This window comes from Capsella rubella, unplaced genomic scaffold (genome assembly GCF_000375325.1).
Source record: "Capsella rubella cultivar Monte Gargano unplaced genomic scaffold, Caprub1_0 scaffold_4, whole genome shotgun sequence".
Taxonomy (NCBI): Eukaryota; Viridiplantae; Streptophyta; class Magnoliopsida; order Brassicales; family Brassicaceae; genus Capsella; species Capsella rubella.
The window spans coordinates 7,508,393-7,535,577 of NW_006238920.1; the positions used below are offsets into that span (position 1 = coordinate 7,508,393).

Here is a 27,185-nt window from a genome sequence, read left to right on the forward strand (position 1 = left end):
CAAAAGAGCCAAGAGAAAAGAATATTGTTTACATACAAACCGGTTCAGTACGCACTTTACGTGCTAACATGTCCGTATTAAGATTAGAATTTCGAGGAACTTTAACTAAAGAAAAAGAAGAAAATATTTTCCTATCCGCCTTAATTTCCTCCAAATAGGTGAAAAATACCGGCCATTCTGCTGGGGAAGACACCATCTCCACCAAATCTGAACAGTCTGTAATAAAAGTCACGTCACGTCTCGCTATTTCAATCATACATTTCATTGCCCACACTAATGCTTCAACTTCTGTATGTAAGGGTGAGAGACTCCTTCTGAGGTTGGCAGCGCCCATAGTAGGTTCACCATTCGACGTCGTACAATACCAACCTAATCCAGCATAAAGTCAGTTAAGAACCGACTTTTAGTTAGACTATAAAAACTAGTTGAAATTTAGAACAAGTGACTTTTGGATTCTCAAAAGCGATAAAGCTTGGTTTACAAGATTAAGTTTTTATTAGTTAAAGTTTTTGTTTTTCTAGTCTAATGGTACAAATTTCAAGTCTTAATAAATTCTTTTTATATTTCTGGAATGAAGAAAAATCGAATTTTGTTAACACTTTTAAATTTAACTTTATAGTCATCACACGCCGTATACGGCACACCAAATGACCAAACATTGGACCACCCTGTTTTTTTATTATATGTTATATGACTCATCCAACCGAAGAGATAGAGATATAAACTCTCTTCACTTCCTTAGTCACGTTCACACGAACTAGAATCATACTCTTCCCACTCTATGGATCCAACTCAATCATCACCAGACCAACTCAGTCACGTTGTGGCCATGCCTTATCCAGGTCGAGGCCACATCAACCCGATGATGAACCTATGTAAACGCCTAGTCCAACGATACCCTGACCTCCACGTCACTTTCGTTGTCACTGAAGAATGGCTCGGGTTCATTGGATCCGACCCGAAACCCGACCAGATCCACTTCGCCACTCTCCCTAATCTCATCCCTTCCGAGCTCGTCCGGGCCAAAAACTTTATAGGCTTCATTGATGCCGTCTACACAATATTAGAGGAGCCGTTCGAGAAGCTTCTTGATGACCGACTCAATTCGCCGCCTCCGAGTGTAATAATCGCTGACACTTACCTTGTTTGGGCAGTACGTGTCGGCAAAAGAAGGAATATTCCGGTGGTTTCTCTCTGGACAATGTCAGCCACGATTCTCTCCTTCTTCCTTCACTCGGATCTACTCATAAGTCACGGTCATGCACTGACTAAACCATCAGGTAAACATCACTGACTTAGCTTAGAAAGTTCCATTTTCAAGACTTAGTATTTTTACTGTTATATATGGTTTCTTGTTGAATCTTGATTTGTCCTATAATTTAAAGGAGATGAGATTGTTGATTATGTCCCCGGTTTATCTCCGACAAAACTCCGAGATTTGCCACCAATATTTGAGGGTTACAGCCACCGACTCTTCAAGAAAGCTAAGTTGTGTTTTGATGAGCTCTCTGGAGCTAAGTGCCTTCTCTTCACCACTGCTTACGAACTTGAACCTAAAGCCATTGAGGCTTACACCTCTAAGCTTGATATCCCGGTCTACGCTATCGGTCCTTCAATTCCCTTTGAAGAACTACACGTTGAGAATGAGGGTAGAGAATCTGATTACATCCAGTGGCTTGATGAGCAACCGGAAGGTTCTGTGATTTATATATCTCAAGGGAGTTTTCTTTCGGTCTCCAAAGCTCAGATGGAGGAGATAGTGGTTGGAGTGAGAGAGAGTGGAGTCCGGTTCCTTTGGGTGGCTCGTGGGGGTGAGTTGAAGCTTAAGGAGGCTTTTGAAGGTAGCTCAGGTGTAGTGGTGAGCTGGTGCGATCAGCTTCGCGTGCTGTGTCACAAAGCTGTAGGCGGGTTTTGGACGCATTGCGGGTTTAACTCGACATTGGAAGGGATATACTCGGGAGTACCAATGCTGGTGTTTCCTTTGATTTGGGATCAGATTTTGAATGCTAAGATGATTGTTGAAGACTGGAGGATCGGAATGAGGATCAAGAGGTCGAAAAATAGGGAGTTGTTGATAGGGAGAGATGAGATCAAGGAAGTAGTGAAGAGGTTTATGGATAGAGAGAGTGAAGAAGTGAAGGAAATGAGAAGAATGGCTTGTGACCTCAGTAAGATCAGTCGAGGAGCAGTTGCTGAAAGCGGTTCCTCTGTTGCTAACATTGACGCTTTCGTTAGGGATATTACCAATACAAATTAAGGTTCAATGAGCTTTTTTTTGTTCGGCACATTGTTGTTACAATTGATGGTTTAAATCTTCTTATGTCTAATTGATGTTAGGGATATGTTCGAGTAATAAAGCAAGATACACAAACTTCTGTACGGTGGTTGAATACGATTCCACATGTTTTTTATCAATATCAATCTTTTGTTATATCACAATGTACAAATAGTTTGTTTTTATCAATATCAATCTGCTGTAGCAAAATCATAATCATTTGATCTTTTGATTTCGATTTGTTTTTGAAAGTTTTAAGATTTGTTTTTATTTTTATTTTTATTTTTTTTTAAACAAAGTTGCACTTGTTGTAAAACCGTAAATTTTTCTTTTGAATATAATTTAACATTAAATTCAAAAAAAGAAAATTTCTGATGATGTGGAAACAAGAGCAGAATTCTGAATCTGAATCTTGAACGTATAAAGTTGTCACATTTGTTGTCTCGTGATTCACTATCAAGAATGAACCCGAAGCCTTTGCCATTGTACAGCGCTATATAACTTTGAAGACCACAACGCAAGAGAAAGAGCCATCCCACTGAAATTGCTACTTTTGCGATACAAACTTATAATAGTATTGGTCTACACGCTATGCCAGATGAATTGTTATGAGATACAAAAAAGACTAGAAAGAACAATGTTAATTAATTATCAGTTTCTTCGTTAATTTTCTTATATTATTATATTGGGTGAACGTAGTCGCCCATAAAGAAAGAACATGGTCGTAAAAACCAAATGTTGCTCACACGATCAGAATAGCCTCAGGTTGCCTTAAGCAACTCCAATATACATACCATGGAATTCTTCAACTTATAATCCTTAGAAAAAAAAACTGATTTGATGTGTAAAAATTGATCCGAAGAGTTACTCTTAAAATCTCAACCCTTGATTAGTTGAAAGATAGTTCTAGACTAATTTAACACACAATGAAGAATCATATATAAACGTCATGTCGTTTGTATAAGGAATAATGTTAATACTTTTGGTGCTAATAAATTTTCTAAAACAGCAACCAAACTATACATTGAACACAAGCTTGGGACGAACTAGTCAAAGTATTGTAAAACGGTCATGTTCCCATAACCCACTTAACTTAAAATTTTCTAAAATCAGGAGAATCTTGTAAACTAATTGATCCGTTGTGTTATATAAAAATAAACACATATGATACATTTATAAAAACATAAATACAAAATTGTATAGTTTCTTCGGAGAGTAGTCCACTCTAAAGCATTTCGGTGCGTTTCTACCGGGGCTGACCGGATCAGCCGATAGGGTTTATCAAAAAAAAAAAAAAATACAAAATTGTCGTTCGTAACAATTAAACGAAAAAGGTCTCTATAGCTAATATAATCATCAGTCGATGGGTATCTTTTGTTCTTTCAATCTATTGAGTCGATACAATTCAAAGAAACAATATGAAAACATATTAAAAACAATTTGGAGGAGATTCTCACTACTTTTCAAACAAACAACTTAGCACGTCCTCTACTATAATACTTGGGAGTGCCACACACGAACCCAAGTTGAGAAGATAATATAATATTTACACACAAACGAAAAACTATATAAAGGGTGTTCATGGTCATTCAAGTAAATATCATAACCAAAACAAAGAATAAAAACAGCAGTGACGGTTGTGATGAGATCCTCAAAAGCTATGGGTTTAGGGCATTGCATGGTTTATCTTGTGGTCCTCAGTGCAATTGCGGCTACAGTGACATCATACCCTTACTCATCCCCTCAAACACCAGAATACAAATCTCCCAGCCTTGAACACAAATCACCATACCCACCTAAAAAGTATTCCCCATACTACTCCACATCACCACCACCTTCACCACAATATAGAAGACAAGGCCCTAAGTACACACCACATCCAAAACCATATGTCTACAGCTCACCACCTCCTCTGTACTACTCTCCTTCCCCAAAAGTTGATTACAAATCCCCACCACCACCATACGTCTACAGTTCGCCACCTCCCCCGTACTACTCTCCTTCCCCAAAGGTAGACTACAAATCTCCACCACCATCATACGTCTACAGCTCGCCACCTCCCCCGTACTACTCTCCTTCCCCAAAGGTAGACTACAAATCCCCACCACCACCATACGTCTACAGCTCTCCACCTCCCCCGTACTACTCTCCTTCCCCAAAGGTTGACTACAAATCCCCACCACCTCCTTATGTCTACAGCTCTCCACCTCCCCCATACTACTCTCCTTCCCCAAAGGGTGACTACAAATCCCCACCACCACCGTACGTATACAGCTCTCCACCTCCCCCGTACTACTCTCCTTCCCCAAAGGTTAACTACAAATCTCCACCACCACCATACGTCTACAGCTCGCCACCTCCCCCATACTACTCTCCTTCCCCAAAGGTTAACTACAAATCCCCACCACCACCATACGTCTACAGCTCACCACCTCCCCCATACTACTCTCCTTCCCCAAAGGTTAACTACAAATCTCCACCACCACCATACGTCTACAACTCGCCACCTCCCCCATACTACTCTCCTTCTCCAAAGGTTAACTACAAATCCCCACCACCTCCTTACGTCTACAGCTCCCCACCTCCCTCATACTACTCTCCTTCCCCAAAGGTTGACTACAAATCCCCACCACCACCATACGTCTACAGCTCACCACCTCCCCCATACTACTCTCCTTCCCCAAAGGTTAACTACAAATCCCCACCACCACCATACGTCTACAGCTCGCCACCTCCCCCATACTACTCTCCTTCCCCAAAGGTTAACTACAAATCTCCACCACCTCCTTACGTCTACAGCTCGCCACCTCCCCCATACTACTCTCCTTCCCCAAAGGTTAACTACAAATCTCCACCACCTCCTTACGTCTACAGCTCCCCACCTCCCCCATACTACTCTCCTTCTCCAAAGGTTAACTACAAATCTCCACCACCTCCTTACGTCTACAGCTCCCCACCTCCCCCATACTACTCTCCTTCTCCAAAGGTTAACTACAAATCTCCACCACCACCATACGTCTACAAGACACCATACTATTGATTTTGAATTGTTTCATTAACAAGAAACATGATTGCAATAATTTTTTCTTAATGATTTCTTTTTCTTGATTCTTCTGATTTTGTTGTTTTGTTCAACTATCTCTTGTAAACTTTTTTTATTTAACCAATAAAATTTGGATATTCTGTTAAATTAATATGCACTTTTTTCTCGCATTGTGTTAGATTTGGCTCAAAATTTATGATATTTCATGTCATTTGTGGATTGGGATATATGCACGTTCAAATTAATCATCACATTTTTTTCGTAAAAAGGTGAATATTTTTGTCGCAAGTAATATATATGCCAGAGAGCCATACGTTCTAAGAGTGCGGTGCGGGGAAGCTATCATATGACGATTTAACGTATCTGACCAGTCTGGTGTTATTGATGAGCTGAGAAAATAACCACACAACCTTTTCGAAACGGTGAATGTGTAAAGGACATCCAAAGTAAATGTAATCTCTAGATCCCTTTCACCACAGACCCCATGCTTTCGTATCGACCCCATTGACAATTTGTCTTTTAATGCTAACCACATGCAAAAAAAAAAAAAAAAAAAAAACCAAAACACACCTTGTGCGAAGTGGGAACCAAACAACACAACTCCAAGTAACGTTGCTTTGTTGATTCCTAAAGTTGTCACATGTCTTAGTGCCTGAGAAACAATCCTGAGATTCATCTTTGGGTGTCTAGTAGTTTGTTAATGCATCTTCTCTCAATCTCTCATTAGTCACAGTAACCAGAATCACTCATTTCACATCCTATGAATCCAACTAAACCTCAGCCACTCGGACTCCACCACGTGGTGGCCATGCCTTGGCCAGGAAGAGGCCACATCAACCCAATGTTAAACCTCTGCAAACGCCTCGTCCGGCGAGACCCAAACCTCATCGTCACAGTCGTCGTCACAGAAGAATGGTTCGGGTTCATTGGATCCGACCCGAAACCTAACCGTATCCACTTCGCTACTCTCCCAAATCTCATCCCTTCCGAACTCGTCCGGGCCAACGACTTCATCGGCTTCGTCGACGCCGTCCTCACCAAATTAGAGCAGCCGTTCGAGCGGCTACTTGACGGTCTCAGTTCTCCACCTCCCAACGCAATCATCGCAGACACTTACATCATTTGGGCAGTGCGTGTCGGCATAAAAAGGAATATTCCGGTGGCTTCTCTCTGGACTACGTCCGCCACGATTCTCTCTCTCTTCACTCACTCCGATCTTCTCGCAAGTCACGGCCATTTTCCGGTTGAACCATCAGGTATACTCTGTTTCAGATAGCAAAGTTCCCATTTTTATTGATAAAAATCGTAAAGTTCAATCCTTTTTATATACATTGATTAGTAATTCTTGAATGCGGGTTTGTTTCTAGAATCGAAACTAGACGAAATCGTTGATTACATCCCTGGTTTGTCTCCGACGCAAATCCGTGATTTGCAGATCACTCACGGCTACAGTCATCATGTCTTCAATATATTCAAAAAGTCTTTCGGTGAGCTCTCCAAAGCAAATTACCTTCTCTTCCCTTCCACCTATGAGCTTGAACCAAAAGCCATTGACTTTTTCACTTCCAAGTTTGATTTCCCTGTTTACGCCATTGGTCCGTTAATACCCTTTGAAGAACTATCCGTTGGAAGCAAGGACAACGAACTTGACTACATTCATTGGCTTGATGAGCAACCAGAAAGCTCTGTGCTTTATATATCTCAGGGGAGTTTTCTTTCGGTCTCTGAAGCTCAGATGGAGGAGATAGTGGTAGGAGTGAGAGAGAGTGGAATCCGGTTTCTTTGGGTGGCTCGTGGGGGTGAGTTAAAGCTTAAGGAGGCTCTTGAAGGTAGCTCAGGTGTAGTAGTGAGTTGGTGTGATCAGCTACGCGTGCTATGTCATGTGGCGGTAGGCGGGTTTTGGACGCATTGCGGGTTTAACTCGACCATGGAAGGGATATATTCGGGAGTACCAATGCTTACATTTCCTGTTTTTTGGGATCAGTTTCTGAACGCGAAGATGATTGTTGAGGAGTGGAAGGTTGGAATGAGGATTGATAGCAAGAAGAAGAATGAGTTGTTGATAGTGAGTGATGAGATCAAGGAATTGGTAAAAAGGTTTATGGATGGAGAGAGTGAAGAAGGAATCCAGATGAGAAGACAGATTTGTGATCTCAGTGAAACATGTCGAGACGCGGTTGCTGAAGGCGGTTCCTCTGATGCTAACATCGACACATTCATGAAAGATATTACCAAGATCGTTTGAGTTCTATTGTTAATTCTTGGTGTCTATAGTTTGTTAGTTAATTTCTTAAAGACTCTTTGGTAGAGCTTATTTTGTTTTAACTTGCTTTTGACGTCAACATGCTTTGTTGCATTTAAAATTTAGTTTAATTTGATCATTAAGTTTATGCATTTTGTTTTAGTCTTTATATCAGTGTTAGTCTTAACATGACAAATCCTCGTAAATTTAACACCCAAATATCTTGCCATTGTGGAGTTTTGACGATTTACCACACTATTTTATTACATAAAGTTTGATTATTTAAAAAACCGTATGATAAGATATGGTTTTTGCTTTCCAAAATCAAATTTTAATCACATGTATATCTTCAAAATTAAAAAAAAAAAAAAAGAATTGTACATGTAGTTTTAACGTCAATTTATCTCTCTTTTGGTGTAATTTAGATTTATATTTTTTTCTTTCTTTGAGGATATTATTTTGGTTCGGTTCATTATCCTTTATTCCTTTTGTTTTAGGCTAAAACGAAGTTAAGACAAGAAAATATTTATTACTTGGCGAAAGGATTTTAAAGCCCACAAGACAAGACAGAGGCTTTCTCCTTATCTATGTCTTAAGTTTAACCGCCGCCTCCTCCTCTCTCTGGTCGGAGAAATCTCCAGATTTGGTATTTCTCCAACCTTCTCGGAACCCTAATTTAAACAACCTCTTACCTTCTTCAGATTCATCTTCTATCTCACCTAAAGCTCAAACCTTTTTTCTCAAAATCCTAAAACATGGCGACAGAAGCCACAACTGCATCCAAATTCCCAGAATCCGATCTTCTTCCAATCCCACAACCACCGGATTTTCATCCAGCAATCGTCGTTCCAGCTCAAAACACCACTCTTCGATTCTGGCAGCTCATGGTCGCCGGTTCAATCGCTGGCTCAGTCGAACACATGGCTATGTTTCCAGTAGATACAGTCAAAACCCATATGCAAGCTCTCCGTTCATGTCCGATTAAACCAATCGGAATACGTCAAGCTTTCCGTTCAATTATCAAAACCGATGGACCATCGGCTTTATACAGAGGTATTTGGGCAATGGGGCTTGGTGCTGGACCAGCTCACGCTGTTTATTTCTCATTCTATGAAGTCTCTAAGAAGTTTTTATCTGGTGGCAACCCGAATAACTCGGCTGCACACGCGATTTCGGGTGTTTTCGCTACTATATCGAGTGATGCTGTGTTTACTCCAATGGATATGGTTAAGCAGAGGTTGCAGATTGGGAATGGGACTTATAAAGGAGTTTGGGATTGTATTAAGAGAGTAACGCGTGAGGAAGGTTTTGGTGCCTTTTACGCTTCGTATAGAACTACGGTGTTGATGAATGCTCCGTTCACCGCTGTTCATTTTACGACTTATGAGGCGGTTAAGAGGGGGTTGAGGGAGATGTTGCCTGAGCACGCTGGTGGAGAAGAGGATGAGGAAGGTTGGTTGATTTATGCTACTGCTGGAGCTGCTGCTGGTGGGTTGGCTGCTGCTGTAACTACTCCGCTTGATGTTGTTAAGACGCAATTGCAATGTCAGGTGATTAGAAATTACTAACTTACTTATATACATTATGATCTTTATAGGTAGTCACATAGGTGTATACTAGATGCTGGATTACATTAAACATCGTTATTTTGTGATCATATAACTAGGATTAGGTTCTTTAGATTAACTTGTTTTGATTTCTGTGGTTATCTTTTAGTCTACGTAAAGCTTGACAAGCACATGTCATGACATGGTGTCATGACATTCTACTTGGCTGTGGTTATTGGGTAGGTTATAGCTTTAACCAGTTCAGCTTTGAAATTGGTTTGAGTTTATGAGGTAGAGAAAAGAGATCAAACTTTATAGTCGTGTAGAGTTTGGTATGGTCTCAAGGCTATCATGTTTCTGTGTTTGACTTCTAAGTGTTCGTAGGTGTAAAAATTTGCAGGGTTTGAATATTTGTGGCATAGCTTTAACTAGTTCTGGTTTGAAGGCGACTAAAAGTGTAGATTTAGTAGGTGTTAAGGTCTAAGTGTCCTTGATGTAAAAGTGGCAGACTTTGATCTTTTGTGGCAATAAATTTACTGATTTAGGGGCTTTGTTCCTATTTGTGTGGTATCAGTTATGTCTTGAAAGATGAAGTGAAAGGTTAATAAATTGTCAGCTCTAGGTTTCAGAATCTTTGGCAACTCACTTTTTTGGCTTATAGCAATTTCATCTTCGAGTTTTTTGGCTGTTCTGAGAATATGTCTCTGTTTATGTTTTCAGGGTGTGTGTGGCTGTGACCGTTTCAAGAGCAGTTCAATAAGCGATGTGTTCCGAACAATTGTGAAGAAAGACGGCTATAAGGGACTAGCCAGAGGTTGGCTACCAAGAATGTTATTCCATGCTCCAGCAGCTGCCATCTGCTGGTCCACTTATGAAACAGTCAAATCATTCTTTCAAGATCTGAATGGCGAATCAAACACAGCTTGAAAAAGACACAAACATGTGTTCGGCTTATTTGCTTGCCTGATTCAGGTGATTGATTCTTCATAGAGCTACTGGTTTGTTAGTGTTAACACTAGCTCTTAGAGAGATCTCTGTTTGTATAATGATTCGTTTTCACGTAATAATGTTGTCAGATTAGAGTTACAACCACAAGGCCTTTTTCTGATTTGCATTGACAGAGAAATTTTGTAGTTTTGTTTGTTTTTATGAGAAAATACTATAAAGAGATAGATGAGCTTAAAGATTGTCCATTCACAAGGATAAAGATTCAAATTTTCAGAGAAATGATCTTTAGTTCTTCTATAGAATTGAAAACACATTCTTATTGTTTGAAATACCATTTATTTATTTCTTTGATAAGATCTCCAAAAGACCAAAACAATGATAAAAAGGACAAGTTTCGACAAAGACTTGTACAAAAAGAATAAAGAGAAGATCACACAAACTTTATCATGAACAGAGTGACTCATGAGCTAACAACTTTGGCAACGATCACAGTGACATCATCAAGCTTCCCTCCTGCAAGTTTCAGAACCAGAGACCAACTCAGAGACTACTCTTGTTTAGCATAAATCGAAATGTCGGATCATGCATCAACATTGCTGTTTATTTACCTGTAAGCTTCTTTCCAAGTACCTTTTTCCATAGAGGAACATCAAACCCCTATTAAGTCAAAACGCATACAAGTGGATTCAGATATAGTTTGCGTGAACTGGTCAAATTCATTCTTAGATCAAGTTAAAATCTTGCCTGGGTTCTTGCTTCTAATGCATATGGAGATTCAAACTCTGTATCTCTTGAATGGCTACTAGCCACTTCAGCTAATAACCTCGCTGTAATGGTTGAAAAAAACAAACCATGACACTTCTAAACTTCAGATTAAATAACAAGAGAGATGGTATATAGATAAACATACATGATTCTGCAACATCTGTATGCTTGGTCACTATCGAAACGATCTCATGATCAAACACATTATCGAAAAGCCCATCTGAACCCATCACAATCACGTCTCCCTTCTGTACTTCCACTATGCTAAACTGCTTGAATTGCAAAAGAATGTTACAGAGGTACAATACTAGCCCAAATCACGAAGAGTGGTAAGGATTTATTTACCGATGCATCTAGATAAGTTTGAGCAGATCCCTCGGAGCTAAGTTGGTAAGGACAGTCAAAATAGTGCTCTTGTGGAGTAGTGGCAAAAATAATCTGACCTGAAAATTAGAATGAAAGAAGATCTCTTGATCAAAGGCTAAACATAAAACAATAATCTAGCACCCCATATTACAAAAGGATAAGTAACAAAACCTTCGCGAAGAAGCTTAAGTCCGCAGTCTCCTACATTGCCTATTTTGAGAATACCCACCTCCTCAAGCATAGCTAGAATACTGCTTCACCAACAACTGCGACATCAAGCTATCCAAAAAGGAACAAAAACCAACCTTGAAGATAATAACAATAAGGACAAATCATTCAAATCTCACATTGTGGCAGAACCTCTGGAAGTAGTTGCGGTATGAGCTTTGTCAATGAGAAAGCCAGGATCATATCTGACCTGTTCCAGTTTAAGAAAAACAAAAGAATCACTCATAAGAAAAACTAACACTTCCATTGAGATTTCTAAACTTACCTCTTCATCATCAACTAGACGAGAAGCATTAGCCATGAGCTCTTTGGAGAACAAGGAAGGATCAACATCTTGTTCAGCCCAACTGAGACAAAAAGATACAAACTTTAACAAAATTGAGATAAACCCTGAAAGAAACTCAGATCAAAGTTTAGCATAAGCATAAGCAAAAGCTAAAAGCTTACCCGGAGACACCATCTGCAACAGCAATGACTCCTCCTCTATAACTACTCACGAAAAGAGCATCTTCACCACCTTTCTCTACCTATATCATTTCGACACTAAAAAGGTCGATTTTTAATTGCATAAATATCCTCTAAGCAACCAATTCATGACATACAATGAAGAAACAGAGAGTTGATGTACCTTATCTGGATGAGGGATGGCGTGAGTTCCGACAGACAAAGAGAAATCAGGCCTAAAAGAAATGCAAACATATTTGACAAATGAGTTCTCAGTTTCGAGCAAAGTATTGAACTTTCATCAAACTTTAAAAAGTAGCCAAGGGAAAGAAAGAGCAGACCGAAGTGGTTGGAGTTCTGATGGAGCAGAGCGACAGATGAAGTTAACACGAGTGGAATTTGAAAGGTTTGGATTTGAGAGACGAAGCGATGGTCGTGCGTGAGGAACCATAATTCTCGTCATTGGAATCGCCATTTCTTCCGACGTCTTGCTCTGTCATCACTCTCTGTTTCGATCCTGTGGTTGTGACTTATGCGAGGGTTGTGATAATGTACGAATAATTAAATAATCGGAAGAGTATGCTACAACAAGCACCAGTGGTCTAGTGGTAGAATAGTACCCTGCCACGGTACAGACCCGGGTTCGATTCCCGGCTGGTGCAATTGAGCTGTGATGATATTGGCTTAAGCGTTGGTTGGGTCCTTCACATTCTTCTGATTTCTCAGATGTTATCGCCTCACTCCTGAGCTCTTCCTTTTATTTTTCTTCCTTTTTCTTGGTTTAACTACTATTTTTTAAAAGTAACATCATCACTTGTCACATTTCATATGTAAGAAAAACTTGGAATGCTCAGAATAGATGATATATGTATTTGATCTTCCAAACTGATTATGCAATTAGAGAGCTATACCAGTTATGAGAGTCAAAGCTTTTGTTGCGGTTGGTTGTCTCCAAGGACAAAAGATAAACATGAAAAGCAAACCTTATCAACACTCTGTTTCTTTTACAAGCATGAACAAGTAGTTAATTACAAGTTACTCACACCATTGGTTCCAACAACTCAAGGATGGCTCTTCTTGCACAATGTCATTCACAAAGAGCTATACGAACCTGCATGATACTGATAACACACAAATCTTATTCTTTGAAAAACAAAAAACAAAACCAAAACAAAAGGGTTGTGTCCATTTCTCAGAGAAACTACTTGTTTGTGAATCCTCCTTCGAAGTAATAAATAGCACCAGTGGTCTAGTGGTAGAATAGTACCCTGCCACGGTACAGACCCGGGTTCGATTCCCGGCTGGTGCATTCATATTATAGTTTTTTTCTTCTCTTATGCCTTTGAACTTTCTTTTATAAGTGAACTGTGAACCATGTTGCTTGGTTTAAAAATATGAAAACGGGCTTTTTGCAAAGCTTAGTGGGAGTGTTGGTGAACAAAGCCATAATTATTGGTTTATATTATTAGAGAATCTTGTCATACCAATTGTCACCATTAGGTCAGTGGTATACTAGTACCCTACCATAGACCCTGGTTCGATCCAAGGGTGGTGCAATAGAGCATTGATGAAACTGGTTTAAGCGTTGGTTGGGTCCTTCGCATTCTCCTGAACTTTCAGTTGAGATTTGCCACACCTCTGAGCTCTTCTTTTTTTGGTTTTATTTGTTACAACAACACATGTTTTTGACAATTGCCTTATACGGCTTTACAATACTCTTTTCTTTGAAAAGCTTCTTTAGAAATAATAGTTGGCTAGTGGTAGAATAGTATCCTACCATTGTACAAACTTGGGTTCAATTCCCGGCTGGTGCAACTAGAGCTGTGATGATATTGAGTTTAGCAATGGTTGGGTTTGCATTAGTCTGATTGTCAGATGTAATGTCTTTTGACTGAGCTATTTTTTCACCTTGTTTTTAAGTTTTCTAATAAGTTTTCATCAATCTATGATTTCAACCTCATCGAGGTAACCAAATATGTTAAGAGTAATATATAGTCTCTTTTCTACTTCTTCACGATAATATAATTCTTCCAAATCTTTAGATTCTACTCTTTAAGTTTGCATTTGATGTGTTACTTTTACCTATGAATATATACATGTTACTATGATTCCTTAAAAAGCACCAGTGGTCTAGTGGCAGGATAGTACTCCGTCACTTGTTGGACCCGGGTTCGACCCCCCATCTGGTGCATAATCATGTGAGCTATGATGAAATTGTCTTGAGCTGTGGTGATGAATCTTAGGATGTGATATAAACCTCGCTTTAACCTGAGCTCACTCTTTTATAATTTCTTCTTCTTTTTTTGGTCAACAATGCTCAAGTCACAAACTCAATACATTGGTCAACATCTCTCTCAGTACAAATCAATCTCTCATTACATATCATGTAAAAAATATTCCATACAAAACTTTGAATTCCAAACTAGTCAGGCACCAGAGAGATTTCACATACATAAGTTTTTAAATCTACTTATTATAAATGGTGAATCTCAACTCAAATACATTAACAAAACGCTAGGCAGAGTCTTAAGCACTAATATTTTCAACACTGGCGCTTTTATCTACTCTCTTGAATATCCCTGCGATTACCTGGTGTTTGAAATGCCACAAAACACACAACTTAGAAGAAGAAGAAGAAAACACATCAACCTTTAACGGATTTTTTTTTTTTTTTGAGCAACCTTTAACGGATTTATGAGGCTAGAAAAATACCTTTCCAGGTCCCAATTCATAGCTGCCTTTAAGACCTTTGGATAAGAGAGTCTTTACTGTTGTCTCCCATTGGACTGGAGATGTCACCTGCGATTTTAACACCCGAGTCTTTGTTTTATCTTTGCGTGGCGGCAAAAAAGAGGAATATGTAGCCTTTTACTGGGTATTGATTTCTTACCTGGCGTGCAAGTATTTTCTTGATCGTGTCTGGATCTGCATGAGGCTGTGCATCGACATTCGAGATCACCGGGATCCTTGGAATTCTAATCTCAGTTGCTACCAATGCAGCTTCTAATCTCGAGACTGCTGGTTCCATGAAACTAGTGTGGAAAGCACCTGCAACAGCTAGACGCACCTACAGAGCAAGGCGCCAACAATATGTTTCTTATAGCATAGGGAAAACAGCAGAACATAAGATAAGGGAATGAGAGAGAGCGGATACCGTCATTCGGGCCTTGAATGACTTAGCTTTGGCTTCAACAGCTTCAATTCCCTTAAGACCTCCAGACACTGCGTAATTACCCTGTAATTGCAAACCTTAGTATGGAGTGTGAAATTAAATTCATAAAAGTCTCGAATGCAAAAGATTTATAGAGAACATATATACCGGACATAAGTAATTTGCAATCTGAACTTTGTCAGCTTCATCTACTTCTTGATTTGCTGCATTACACAACTGCTGAACCTTTTCTGAGTCCAACCCTATGATACTAACCATGGCACTTTTGGCAGCATCTGCAGCAGCCTGAAAAGGATTTTATCAAATACTATGTCAATGTAGCTGTTCGAATTTCAAATGGTAAAATAAGATAACTACGAAGCTCAGCCGTCACAACATCAACCACGATACCTAAACTTGACATAATCGATAAAGAATACAGAACAGAGTTCAATTTTACCTGCATGGCTTCTCCTCTGAGTTTTACAAGCTTCAACCCGTCCTCGAAGCTTGAGAATAAAGCAGGAACAGAGAAAAGAACAGAAGTACTTTAGGGGATGATGCACATAGCTAAAAGGGAACAAAGTACAGTACATGTGGTCTTACAGTGATATCTGAAAGCCCGAGACTGGGAACCACTATCATTCAATTAACTAGCAAACGGATAGACTAAGTCATAACCTAAGAAAATAGTTCTCATTCTATCACAAACAGCCGGATATTTTAGTGTAACTTATCCTAATCTAGTTATCTTTAACTCCCCTGATCAACTAACCTGAAGGCTCCAGCAAAAGCCAGAGCAGTATACTCTCCCAAACTGAGACCGCAAGTCACATCAACCGAGTTGATTATTTGTTCTCCACCTTCACGGACACGGAGCAATTCAACTGCTGCTAAACTTGTGACATAAATAGCAGGCTGAGAAAATAAGAGACCAAGAACTTAGAGACAACACCAAATTGTACATACATGAGAAAATACTAAAAGGAAAAATCACATATAAAATTAAGTTCTGCTGGATAGAGATGGCAACTGACAAGAACAAAGATCATAAATCTCAAATTGTCCCTAACCAAATGTTACAAAGGCTGAGATCGAAAGAATATCAGGGAACAGAAAGATACCTGGCTTATGACCGTGGAATCAAGCTTCTCTTTAGGTCCATTAACACAAATGTCCAGAAGATCATACCTGAAAAGCCACCATTTAGTCTATTCATTTCATTCACACTTAAGTGAACAAAAACAAACAAAAAGGTTCCAACTTTCAGCAAAGGAAAATACCCTAAGATATCATTAGCTTTCTTATACAACTCTCCAGCTGCTGCAACACTCTGAGCTTCTTTACCCATTCCTACTGCTTGAGCTCCCTGAGATATAGCAAATTCATCTAAATTTTGTCACATTTCCTGGAGGATTACAATAACAATCCCTACATTACAGTTACAATCACAACCCCTACTTTGCTTGATCTAACTACATGGCCAAGACCCTACATTACAATTACAATCAGATCAATCTGTAAAATTCAAAATCAGCAAACTTTTCAATCTGGGGCACTTCGATATGTTCTAAATTGAGGCGAAATCGATACATGAGAATCCACATTTCACATTGTTCATATAGATAACATGCGCTACGAATCAATCCAAATTCCAGTAATCAGGAAATTTAGAGACTCTGAGAACAATGTTACCTGACCGGGAAACAGAAACGCGGTGGTGGGTTTGTAATCGGCGAATAAATTGTCGTGAACAGAGGTAGTCTGAGATCCAGCAGAGACGCTCATTGAAACCCTAGATCGGCTGAGATTCTTGGCGGCGAAGCAAAAGGAACCATTTTTGGAGTAGGAGAGATTGTTGAGAGACACGGAAGGGAGAAGCAAGGAAGAGGAAGCGGCGGTGGCCATGGCGGAGAGAGGGGTGCGCAGGATAAGAGAAATAGCCGGAGAGGTGCGTAAGATAGTATGGTGAAGCAGTGAGTGCATTCAGAGAAGGTAACAGTTGTAAATCCTTTTTAAAGCTTCAGCGGAGTTAACGAAGATGATATTGTGATAGTAGATGGAGGAAGTTGAGTATCAGACCAACCGTTTTTTTCATTTCTTGGATCCTAAAAAAATAAAATAAAAAAAATATCCAGTTTTTTCCGGTAATGGAAAAAAAAATTATTGTATATACAAAAATGTGTATTGGAAACTTGGAGTTAAAAATTAGGTTTGTGCAAGAATATTGTCAAAATTAGGTTTCCGGTAATTTTTGTTTCAAAATATTACAAAGAGATCTTGTAATGTTTGGATCAGTTGGATTATGTCGTTGCCTTTTGTAGTTTTACTTTTATACTAGACTAGTTACTAACCCGGTCCATAATTTTTACTAACTAATTGATTATATTATTTAAAATTGAGTAAAAACTGAATGTGTAATTAGGTATATAATGCATGGCTTGATTGATTTATTTTCATAGAGTAGTTGTGTATATCAAACTCATAGTTTTTGGAAATATGTATTAAGATACTTGCTCAAAAGTAGCATCTACATGCATATTTTTTTCATATTTAGTCGCAAATAATACATATCACTTTCATATTTATCAAATTGACATAATGTATGTTATGACGGACCAACCTGTAAAAGACTGTATTTGTAAAATTTGCATTTAAAAAAATACACACCCACAGTAAATAGTTTATTACACTAACCCGTAAGAGACTGCATCCATAGAAAAATACACACTTACATTGTAACTTTTGACGGACCAACCCGTAAAATTTGCTTTATAAAAATATCAATCATAAAACGTTCTACCATATGATTGTGAGTTTCGTAAACCAACTCGTGCACTATTAAAATATCATGAAAATCAAATATATATATTTTATATTTTATACCTGAAAACAAATCTAATATACAGTAAAACCTCTATAAATTAATAATGTTGGGACCATGAAAATCTATTAATTTATAGAGGTTTTAATTTATCGATAAATTAATAATTATTAATTCATAGAGAGATTTTCCTAATTTGGAAAGTTTTTTCAAAAAGATATTTAAAAATAAGATTTAGTCATGATAATTAGTATTTTATATAATCATTAACAAAGAAAATAATAATTATTATGTCTTGAAAGAGAATTTTAACAACTTTTATATAGTAAAATATTAGAGATAAACTCTAACAAAAAATATTGTGTCTATATATACATATATTTTGAAAATTTTACCTAATTATTAATTTATAATATTGATGGGACCATATATTTACAAAGGATTTTCAAAAAAAATATTATCTTATTATTTTATCGAAATGTGTCTAAAATTGCACTGGTCCCAACTTGGGACCGGAGAAATTTATTAATTTATAGAGATTATTAATTTATCGAGTATTAATTTATAGAGGTTTTACTTTATAGTGGAGCCAAGCTTCTCTTTTGGTCCATTAACACAAATGTCAAGGAGATCATACCTGAAAAGCCACCATTTATAGTTTATTCATTCACACTAAGTGAACAAAAACAAACATATAGGTTCCAACTTTGAACAAAGTAACATACCCTAAGAGATCATTAGCTTTCTTATACAACTCTCCAGCTACTGCAACACTCTGAGCCTCTTTACCCATTCCTATAATTGATTAGCTCCCTGAGATATTGCAAATTCATCACAAAAGAGTTGACATGATTCTGTTATGAGTTGACATGATCTCAAAAGAGTTTTCTTCAGAACTTGTAGTTGAACTTTCCCATGTCCACCACATGATGATTGGAGCTATAGACCATAGTATGTGAGACGATGAATAATTCGTCATTTTAGGTAAGATTTGTTGCAGCCTAGTTTAAGTGGAAGGTAGTTAAACATCAATGCAGTTCATTAATCTGATCTCCAGTATGTTTTGGCCTAGTTTAGTTTAATGGTAAATAGAGTATGACTTTGAAGAGGATGATTATCGAAGAACACACCTTTTATTATTGGTAAACTTATAATCGGTAAGAAAAAAATCAAAACACTCTCTATTATGAGGAAAATAACAAAAGTACAAAGGTTGGAACCACTTTCAATAGAGCAGTTGACCCATCATCTTTAACATATCAATTACCAACAAATCCTTTTTTCATTTAGAAAAATAAAAACAAAAACCCACAAGTCCTTAAGATCCAACGATACAAGAATTTTACTAGCATCTTGGAAGATCCAACGGTGGAGCCTGAACTGATTGCAACTGTCCACGACCGTTCTCGACTAGGAAAACCATAGCCAAACCCCATCCCAAATGTGAATCAATGTGACAATGCATAAACCATGCTCCTGCATTACATACACAAAATTATATGTCAAATTTTGTATTTTTTTCATTAGTGAGTCAATAAGATCACTTTAACCTATGATTAAAAAGTATCAAAATGCTTTTGAGTCAATAAGATCATCTAACCTGGATTATCAGCAACAAACCGGATTGCTACCCAACCTCCTGGAGGTGTACCAATGGTGTTCCTCTCTGGTGGATCAAATAGGTTAAACCTAGCCGGGTCTGTTCTCGGATTAAAGTTACCAAAACCTGACCCGACAACGTAGAATTGGTATCCGTGTAGATGCATGGGATGATTCTCAGGCGTGACAATGCTAGTGTCTTGTAACACGATTTGAACATGAGCTTTGTATTTAAGCTGGTAAGCTTTGGTTCCTTTTATTGGCTGCCATAGCGCGCGGCTAACGTTACCGGTGTAATCATATTGCACCGGTGGAACAGGTGGGAAATCAGTCGTGAAGATTCCGGGGATGCCTTGGTAGTAAGCTTGCATGACAGAGTTCGTACGAGGTAGCACGAAGGACATGTTGTTCATGCTGGCCGCGAATCTTGTCCCGTTAGGACCTTGGCAACGTGGACTGTTTGGGTTGACGCAGTTGATTAGTCCCAAACCGACAGTGAAAAAGAGGTTCTCGTCGATTTGTTGTGGTACTGGAGCTCGTTTCCAGTAACGCAGACGGTTGGTGAATGCGGTTGCGGTTGCGGTGTCGTTGAACCCGGGAAGGACAGGGAAAACTGGAGCGATCTGACCACGACCACGGCCACGTCTTGTTGGAGCGTTGACGTACTCTAAGATAGCTGTCGTGGTTGTGTTGTCGAACGGTGCGTTTGCGCTGTTGTAGGCTCTAGCTGCCATGTAGTAACGGCCAGGTCGCTGGTTTGCAGTGATGAGGACGTTAGTGGTTTGACCAGGACCGAGCATGATGACATTTGTGGTGAATGGTTTTGTGTATGCGGAATCAGTTTCAACGACCGTGAGCTGGTGGTTAGCCACTGAGAAGAAGAGCTCTTGGTTCATACCAGCGTTGATGACACGGAGCTGAACCGTCTCGCCCGGGAAAATTGGAAAACGCATGGTCCCGGCCCGCGAGCAGCGGTAAAGATCGCCTGGTTGACCGTTAATAGTGTAAGCGTCAGAGACATTAGCTGCTGCTCCCGTGAACTGTGCTTGCCTCAAAACGTCCATTGGGTTTCTATCCCACCATTCCCCTATTTTTCATCACATGTACATACTTAATTAGTATTAGCCGTGACAATAAAAAGTACAAAAAATGCAACTTGAAGTGGTTAGAAGTTTATAAATTCTTACCAAGAAGAATTGGGATGTCACGTTTAGGCATAGAGAAGGGATAAGGAGAACCGAGACGAGGGTAAATGATGAGAGCACCATAGACAGTGGCTCTGAGCCAACGGCTATGAGCGTGCCACCAAAGTGTACCCTCTTGGTCCTCGATTGTGAATTTGTAAGTGTAGCTTTGACCTGGACGGATCGGACACTGTGTTATGTACTCAGGACCATCAGCCCATGGATTCCTCATCTGTCTGAGTCCATGCCTGTATCAAAAACAGAGTATTAAAACAGAGCAGAACATGACAACATATGTTTGTTAAATATATATATAATGATCAAATCTATTACCAGTGGATACTAATGTTGTAACGGGCCCTGTTGATAACAGTGATGGCAAGAGAGTCACCGTTCCTGACCTCAAGCGTTGGACCAGGGAACTGACCGTTCACAGTGATACTTTGGTGAGTTCTGCACAGCCTCTTCACTGGTCTAGGCTCAATCTAAAGTCATCGTTGATTACACTTAAATTAATCACATTCATTACACGTAAAAACATACCAAAAAATAAGCTTTAATGTAACATGAGTAGCTTAGCTTACCACGAATTCACGGACGTGAAGCTCAGCGGAAGCTAGGAATGCAAAGTAGGCAAGAAGGGCGATGATGGATACAAAGGAGAGTCGCCGAAGAGACTCCATTGTTGCTAGCTTTTGTGTTGGTGATATTTTGTGATGTGAGTTTAGAGAAAGATGTAAAGAGTGGTATTTATACACAGTAAGCGGGAAACAACAGAGCTTTTGGTGAATTCGTTAGCAATTAGGAGGAATTTTTATTATATTTTACTAAAGTGGAAACTAATATTAGGTTTATAGAGTCAGCAGGAAGGAGAAAAAATGAAAAAAAAGTTCACAATGGGTTAAGTTGATTCGGTGCACCCACTTGACTAATTTTGGTACTAGGAAATCATACAATTCGAAATTTTATCAAAGATTCTTTTTATAGACTTTATTTGTTTTAACTTTTTAATTAGGAAGAATCAGCTAAAACAACATTTTCAATAATTAAGGTTTTGGATACATGTTATTCTAAAAGTTAGAGCACTTAATTAGAAGATGTTCACGTTCATCTCTTCTCTTATAAAATTCCAAAGTTCACGTTCTTAATTAATTAGCGTACGTTCACATTCTTTAGTAGCATACGTTTATGCCTTTATGGTGTGTTGTCACCTTCAAGTAGGTTTTAGAGTTACTTTAATAATTACTTTTGTAAATACGTACGGTAATAATATTGTGGCCGGGGGTCTAATTAACACGGCTAATCACATTGAATCATTTCGTCAAAAAGGAGAAACTACGTTCTCGACTCACTCTCGTGTGTGTCACTATTTAACGAAAATACACAACTACTGAACTGTGGAGTTGTTAGTTCAACTACTGAACGTCGTCTAAATCTTTGCGACTTGTATCCAAGTCTTTTATACTCCTTAGTTTCTTACTACTTTTGTTTCGTTATTGGTTTCAAGAAGTGATCTCTCTAAGCTCTCACTTTTACTCTAAAAGAGTAATATATAAAGGTTGCCTACACGATGCTTAGTATTAGAGTTAACTTGGGGAGAAAGCACACATAGACGGATTTTGACAGCACATATTACTTGATTAGTAAAATACACAATTTTCTCCCAAAGTAATTCTAAGTAAACATATTTAGATCTATCAAGATTGTCTCCTAGAAAATAAAATAAAATTCTAAGTAATCATTTAGTTTCATTTTATTTTGTGCGTAGAACACATATTTATGTGTTAGTTGCACATACTAGGAGCGCTTGTAATTGAAAATAATAATGAGGAGATGGAAAAAATGCAGAAGTGGTTCAATGGGAGTTGAAATTTGTGGTATGGATTTGGTATAGAAGTCTATAACGAAGTAACTAACTAACCTTTATTTTTATAATAAAATGTTAGTTGACCATTTCAGTCGCTCCACACATACCCACTCACACCCTCGATTCTATATATTCGTTTACATATAGATAAATACATATTAATTTAGATGTTAATCAACTCCTTAATTTGAAACCTCTTATTGTAATATAGATACAAAACCTCTACACTTAAATGATACATATAAACCTGTGAAGGTGCACCGGAATAAATATATTTTTAACGACAATCAAGCTGCTATGTACTACTTACTATCTAATATGACTTATTATTTTACTAAAAATATTAACAATCAGTAATATATTTTTCTTTATAATTAAAGTAAATGTGTTATTTGGGAGGAAGCAGGTTTTAACTAACTTTAATCAAATCTGATATCCTCGAATTGAAAAAAAAGATCATTAGCTTTCTTAACTCACACCCAACCAAGTACATCTTGTATTAAAAATTAGGTTGCCTGTAAATTGACATACTTGGTAATAAACTAATAACGCAAATATACGAGAATCATGTGGCTTTCATCTTTATTTTTAATTATATTTCCTTATAACCGAAGAGTTCTTTCGTATGGTTTCTTACAAGAAGCTGATTAATTAGCTATTAAGAATTAAATAAGTTTTCAGGACGTCCACATTAAAAAAAATAACATGTTAAAATGAAAGAAAGAAAAGCAAATCATAAAATTGTTATTTTCTTAACTCACGGTAAAATTATTGTTTTATGGCTAAGTATCTCGTCCATATATTTAGGTAACATAGATAAACTAAGAATTAGTTTATTATAAAAGCACCCAATTGATCTATAAGGCCATGAATTTGTGTCGTGGTAAGGCAAATTAACTAAAATACATTGTTTAGTTAATAAATTTTGTAAATTGTAGTGATTTAAGCCCTACGCCACTTTTGAATCTGAGCATCTATGAAGTTCCCTAGGTATTTGTAAGCCGTTTCGGTGGGATGAATTGAGTCCCAAAACAAGTGATCCGAATGATTTGAACAAGTATTTGAAAAGGAATTGCACATGAAGCTCGATTCCATATATCCTGTTCCACAACATCCTTTCTTCGTCTCCTTGAACCCTGTTTTTCATTTGTACCAAGATGAGCGTATATAATGCATAAATTAGTAAGTAGATGACTTGTTAAACAAGGAAGAAATTATATGTACCGTATTTGCTAGGGTTTTTGATCATGTCCATAACAGGGTCGTAGACGTTGGCGTAAAGGAACTTGCTCCCTGGTAGAGACGCTTGGATCTCAGGCAGTTTCTTTGCTAGTTTCTGATTGTACAAAACGGAGTCTTTGTTCTCTTGTTCCACACAGTATCTCAAAATGTTTCTCATTTTCATGGTCATTTGGATCGGTAAACATCCCATCGGCGGCAACCCTCCCACCATAATATTACGGCAACCTAAACTGTAAAGCTCCTGCACTCAAGAAGAAAATATTCGAGAGTTAGCACGAAAAATATAACAAAATAGCTATAAAAATAAAATAAAATAAACTGTCACAGGTGACCTAGAGACACAAAATTTCTAAATTTTACCCGGACAAAACCGTCAAGCCTCTTGAGGACAAAGTCTTGGTAACCATAGATAGTAGGATACTCGAGACGCCTCGTGGGAATATCATAAAAGTTCAAGATGAAATCGTTAGGCCCTGCGCTTATGACCACTAAAGCGTTGTTAATGATCTCCATTGCTTTCTTGTCTCCTACGATACCTTTGAGACGTGAAATGTAATTCTTAAACATGCTTGGTTGTTGTGAGACCGGGATCGCATAACTCGAGAGCGAGGTCCGGTCATCGTAGCCTGCACCAGCTGATGCAAAACAGACCCCAGTGACAATGTCTTGGTCAGAGATATTCGGTTGTAGAAACGGAGGAACGAACTCTTTGATCTTGAGTTTAGTGGAGATTACGTCAGAGATTAGCTTCCCGTTTGAGAATCTTCCGTTAGCTTCGTGGCCGGGAAGATCAACACCGTAAGGAAGATGTTTAGCCTTGAAAACGGCTTGTGGGTAGTAGTTGTTGTTGCCCGTATCTGCGGTTGAGTCGCCGAATATTAGAATCGCCGGGAAAAGCGGCTGCGTTGTGGCGTTTGCAGCCGCGTTGCAAGACACGAGGAGTGTTGCGACAAAGAGACCAAACACTATGGTCTTAGATATAGACATTGTGTGTATTTGATCCAGTCGCTTCGTGTTATTTTGAGTTTTCTTTAGTGTTGAAAATTTGTTGGGTGATGGTGTTTTAAAGAGATATTGTAACTTTGCAAGTAATGTTCTGTTGGAGTGACTTTATTTTTGTACTAGATTTCCAAAAAATTAAGTGTTTGTTTTCGTAAAACAAATAGATTTAAATAGAAGCTTTGAATATTAATGAGATTGGGCAAATAAATAACAAATTGGAAACAATTGCGTATATGTATTTTGTCGTCTGAAACAATTATATCTATCGAAACGAAAATTTTACTATTTTTTGTTAGTTCACTTTAAATTTATTTAGAATTTCAATTCAATTTATCATACGAAATAATATGTTGTCAATTAGTCCTATTGGTTGACTTGGATTTACTATTTTTAATCAAATTTTCTTGCAATTTAATAAATATGTATATTAAATTCATTTAATTTTGGTCTTGGACTATTGAATGGCTTTTAAGTTCAAAGATGCACAACATATACAGTATACTAATTAACAACATAACGTATCATGAATAAAATGTTAAGTAACTTAACAAGTTGGCTTTTTCATTTAAGGACTATGATCGTCGATAACGCAAGAAATTAAAATTTGAGTTGCATTACTTCATTTGTAACCAACGTTATAATTATGTTACAAAATTTTATGGGCTGTGTCAACATATTAGGGCCCAAACGATAATGATATATGTAGGTATGTGTTTTTTCCATAAGTATGGGCAAAGGAAAGTGAAATTAATGTAAGAACGTTAAAGGAAACAGTTGGAACTTGGAAGTTGGAACCCATAATGAGATTATGAAATGACACCAATCGAATAAGAGATCTAGTTAAATAGAATTACACATAATTCAAGCTCATATGCTTTAATATAAGTACATGTTATATTTATATGTATAGACATGATTATGTTTTTTTTTTAAATGAAAATGTGGCTCAAGGTCGACGGTTCAATTTTTGGGGTTATGACAAAAACCATTTTTCTTGTTAAAATATGAAACAGGTTTAATAGTGAACAATGTTAGTATATGCATATACATGTCTACATCTTTAACAAAATCTCTTAAAATGTAATTTGGATTTTCCTCTGCCGTCAACTATGCTAGTTCTTAAGATAGAGCAACATGCACTACTACTAGATCATATAAAGACAAGAAAAGATCTTACTCACGAGATACAATCCAAATCAACGCGTATTTATCGACTGGAGATATCATATCTAAGATAAAAAGTCTTTTATGTTATTCTCTTGATTTGTCGTTATACCAATCAGGTTCTTCCCCCTTAAAGCTATATGTTAATCTTCTTAATTTTGTAGAATTCAAACTCAAATATGTAATGCGGATTTTGCGTTATAGGATTAGATCTAACCAGCGCCGCCAACTTAACATAATATAGGGTACGTCGGACAAGTAACTTACCTATTGTTTCTTGGTTAAAAATATACTTCTATCTTCATTTTTTTTTGGGTGTTTTTGGCCATGAGGGTTTGATCTAAACCTCTATGACTAGTCTTGGAAGGCTGGAACCGGGGCCTGGCTATACCAAGAAAAGGTATCACTCTCCTTACCTAACATATAACTTGGGATGGTTCATCAACACAGCTCAAAATCTTTCAGAACAAAAATGTAAAACTGTAGTTTTGTAACTGAGCTAGAAAACTAGTCTTTTTTATTCATTGCACCATTTGACCAAAAATGACAGCTATATATTTATAGAGACAAGCAACCATTTTAATTAAGTTAATCGTTTTCGTTTCTTGTTAGGATTGATTTAATATTATAAGGACCATCATATATAGTTTCACCAGCATATGTTAAACTCAAACTTTTGTCATACAATTTTGTCCCAAATTTTAAAATATACTAAAGATTTGAAGATCACGATGACTGCCCTTGAACGAGTAAGTTGTTTATGTTAAAGAAACTTTGTAATGGAACTCTTTTTTTCTAATATACAGAAAGTTAAAGTTTTATCCCCTAGCTAGAATATTATTATACTGTCAGTCGTATAATATAATGATTTCAATCGACTGATTCCTACGTTAACATATTTAGAATATTATTCAGATACTTAATATAGAATATTGTTTTCTTGCATAAACTAGTTCAAAAGTAACAAACAAACAGAAAAGGTCTCCCTCAGTTCTGTCTTTAAACATTATTTAACCCTTTGTTTTTTCACCAATATATAACCTCATTCAACTAACATAATTAATTATATGGTTCATATGATACATAAGTGTTGTCCAATCGAGGATACAAGACAGACTTGACTCACGTTCTTCAATTAATGGAATCGTCTTTGTAAGTTTCATAGTTTAGTTAATACGTTTCAATTCAATCATAACTATACAAACACCCAAAAAATAAATCTTGTGGTGCGCACGAGGTTTATTCTTTGATGATTAGAAAAATAATGAAAAATCATGAGTTTTCGTATAGATTA

The 27,185-nt window shown here is 37.6% G+C and overlaps 8 protein-coding genes and 3 non-coding genes across 13 annotated transcripts; 7 read left to right on the forward strand and 4 right to left on the reverse strand.

Moving 5' to 3' along the window:
• The first annotated feature begins 708 nt into the window (after positions 1-708).
• LOC17889451 (UDP-glycosyltransferase 87A2) lies at positions 709-2,460 on the forward strand. Its single transcript, XM_006294123.2, has 2 exons — positions 709-1,280; positions 1,386-2,460. Exons 1-2 carry the CDS (start codon positions 782-784, stop codon positions 2,255-2,257), a joined length of 1,371 nt encoding a protein of 456 aa, XP_006294185.1. The 5' UTR covers positions 709-781; the 3' UTR covers positions 2,258-2,460.
• A 1,439-nt stretch (positions 2,461-3,899) lies between these two features.
• On the forward strand, positions 3,900-5,425 carry LOC17889423 (extensin-2). The gene has a single exon (XM_006296404.2). The coding sequence runs from the start codon at positions 3,918-3,920 to the stop codon at positions 5,313-5,315; it is 1,398 nt and encodes a 465-aa protein (XP_006296466.2). The 5' UTR covers positions 3,900-3,917; the 3' UTR covers positions 5,316-5,425.
• Positions 5,426-5,887: 462 nt separating this feature from the next.
• On the forward strand, positions 5,888-7,712 carry LOC17888387 (UDP-glycosyltransferase 87A1). Its single transcript, XM_006294119.2, has 2 exons — positions 5,888-6,574; positions 6,686-7,712. Exons 1-2 carry the CDS (start codon positions 6,079-6,081, stop codon positions 7,561-7,563), a joined length of 1,374 nt encoding a protein of 457 aa, XP_006294181.1. The 5' UTR covers positions 5,888-6,078; the 3' UTR covers positions 7,564-7,712.
• A 398-nt stretch (positions 7,713-8,110) lies between these two features.
• Positions 8,111-10,291, forward strand: LOC17889420 (mitoferrin). Its single transcript, XM_006296407.2, has 2 exons — positions 8,111-9,110; positions 9,828-10,291. Exons 1-2 carry the CDS (start codon positions 8,316-8,318, stop codon positions 10,032-10,034), a joined length of 1,002 nt encoding a protein of 333 aa, XP_006296469.1. The 5' UTR covers positions 8,111-8,315; the 3' UTR covers positions 10,035-10,291.
• A 66-nt stretch (positions 10,292-10,357) lies between these two features.
• Positions 10,358-12,373, reverse strand: LOC17888390 (probable protein phosphatase 2C 26). 2 transcript variants are annotated; one of them, XM_023784339.1, is made up of 11 exons: positions 12,200-12,373; positions 12,043-12,094; positions 11,862-11,941; positions 11,680-11,761; positions 11,534-11,604; positions 11,358-11,437; positions 11,166-11,263; positions 10,966-11,089; positions 10,800-10,882; positions 10,664-10,712; positions 10,358-10,568 (listed from the first exon to the last, which is right to left on the reverse strand). In XM_023784339.1, exons 1-11 carry the CDS (start codon positions 12,331-12,333, stop codon positions 10,516-10,518), a joined length of 906 nt encoding a protein of 301 aa, XP_023640107.1. In that variant the 5' UTR covers positions 12,334-12,373; the 3' UTR covers positions 10,358-10,515. The 2 variants fall into 2 exon arrangements, with proteins under 2 accessions (XP_023640107.1, XP_023640108.1); XM_023784340.1 differs by having other exon boundaries at positions 11,862-11,957; positions 12,200-12,225.
• Positions 12,374-12,449: 76 nt separating this feature from the next.
• TRNAG-GCC lies at positions 12,450-12,520 on the forward strand. Its single transcript has one exon. It is a non-coding gene; the product is annotated as a tRNA-Gly (tRNA).
• A 3-nt stretch (positions 12,521-12,523) lies between these two features.
• On the forward strand, positions 12,524-12,609 carry LOC111831304. Its single transcript, XR_002834560.1, has one exon. It is a non-coding gene; the product is annotated as a small nucleolar RNA snoR114 (small nucleolar RNA).
• Positions 12,610-13,096: 487 nt separating this feature from the next.
• TRNAG-GCC lies at positions 13,097-13,167 on the forward strand. Its single transcript has one exon. It is a non-coding gene; the product is annotated as a tRNA-Gly (tRNA).
• A 1,013-nt stretch (positions 13,168-14,180) lies between these two features.
• On the reverse strand, positions 14,181-17,010 carry LOC17890367 (malonyl CoA-acyl carrier protein transacylase). 2 transcript variants are annotated; one of them, XM_006294298.2, is made up of 10 exons: positions 16,705-17,010; positions 16,293-16,378; positions 16,134-16,200; positions 15,785-15,927; positions 15,470-15,518; positions 15,178-15,315; positions 15,013-15,093; positions 14,749-14,925; positions 14,571-14,657; positions 14,181-14,447 (listed from the first exon to the last, which is right to left on the reverse strand). In XM_006294298.2, exons 1-10 carry the CDS (start codon positions 16,993-16,995, stop codon positions 14,385-14,387), a joined length of 1,182 nt encoding a protein of 393 aa, XP_006294360.1. In that variant the 5' UTR covers positions 16,996-17,010; the 3' UTR covers positions 14,181-14,384. The 2 variants fall into 2 exon arrangements, with proteins under 2 accessions (XP_006294360.1, XP_023640716.1); XM_023784948.1 differs by lacking the exon at positions 14,181-14,447 and having other exon boundaries at positions 14,599-14,657; positions 14,724-14,925.
• A 1,937-nt stretch (positions 17,011-18,947) lies between these two features.
• Positions 18,948-21,376, reverse strand: LOC17890035 (laccase-3). Its single transcript, XM_006296337.2, has 5 exons — positions 21,201-21,376; positions 20,950-21,101; positions 20,620-20,864; positions 19,434-20,519; positions 18,948-19,309 (listed from the first exon to the last, which is right to left on the reverse strand). Exons 1-5 carry the CDS (start codon positions 21,297-21,299, stop codon positions 19,179-19,181), a joined length of 1,713 nt encoding a protein of 570 aa, XP_006296399.1. The 5' UTR covers positions 21,300-21,376; the 3' UTR covers positions 18,948-19,178.
• A 1,744-nt stretch (positions 21,377-23,120) lies between these two features.
• On the reverse strand, positions 23,121-24,758 carry LOC17888565 (GDSL esterase/lipase At2g30220). The gene is made up of 3 exons (XM_006296421.2): positions 24,086-24,758; positions 23,708-23,966; positions 23,121-23,619 (listed from the first exon to the last, which is right to left on the reverse strand). The coding sequence occupies exons 1-3, from the start codon at positions 24,710-24,712 to the stop codon at positions 23,426-23,428; spliced, it is 1,080 nt and encodes a 359-aa protein (XP_006296483.1). The 5' UTR covers positions 24,713-24,758; the 3' UTR covers positions 23,121-23,425.
• Positions 24,759-27,185: the final 2,427 nt, after the last annotated feature.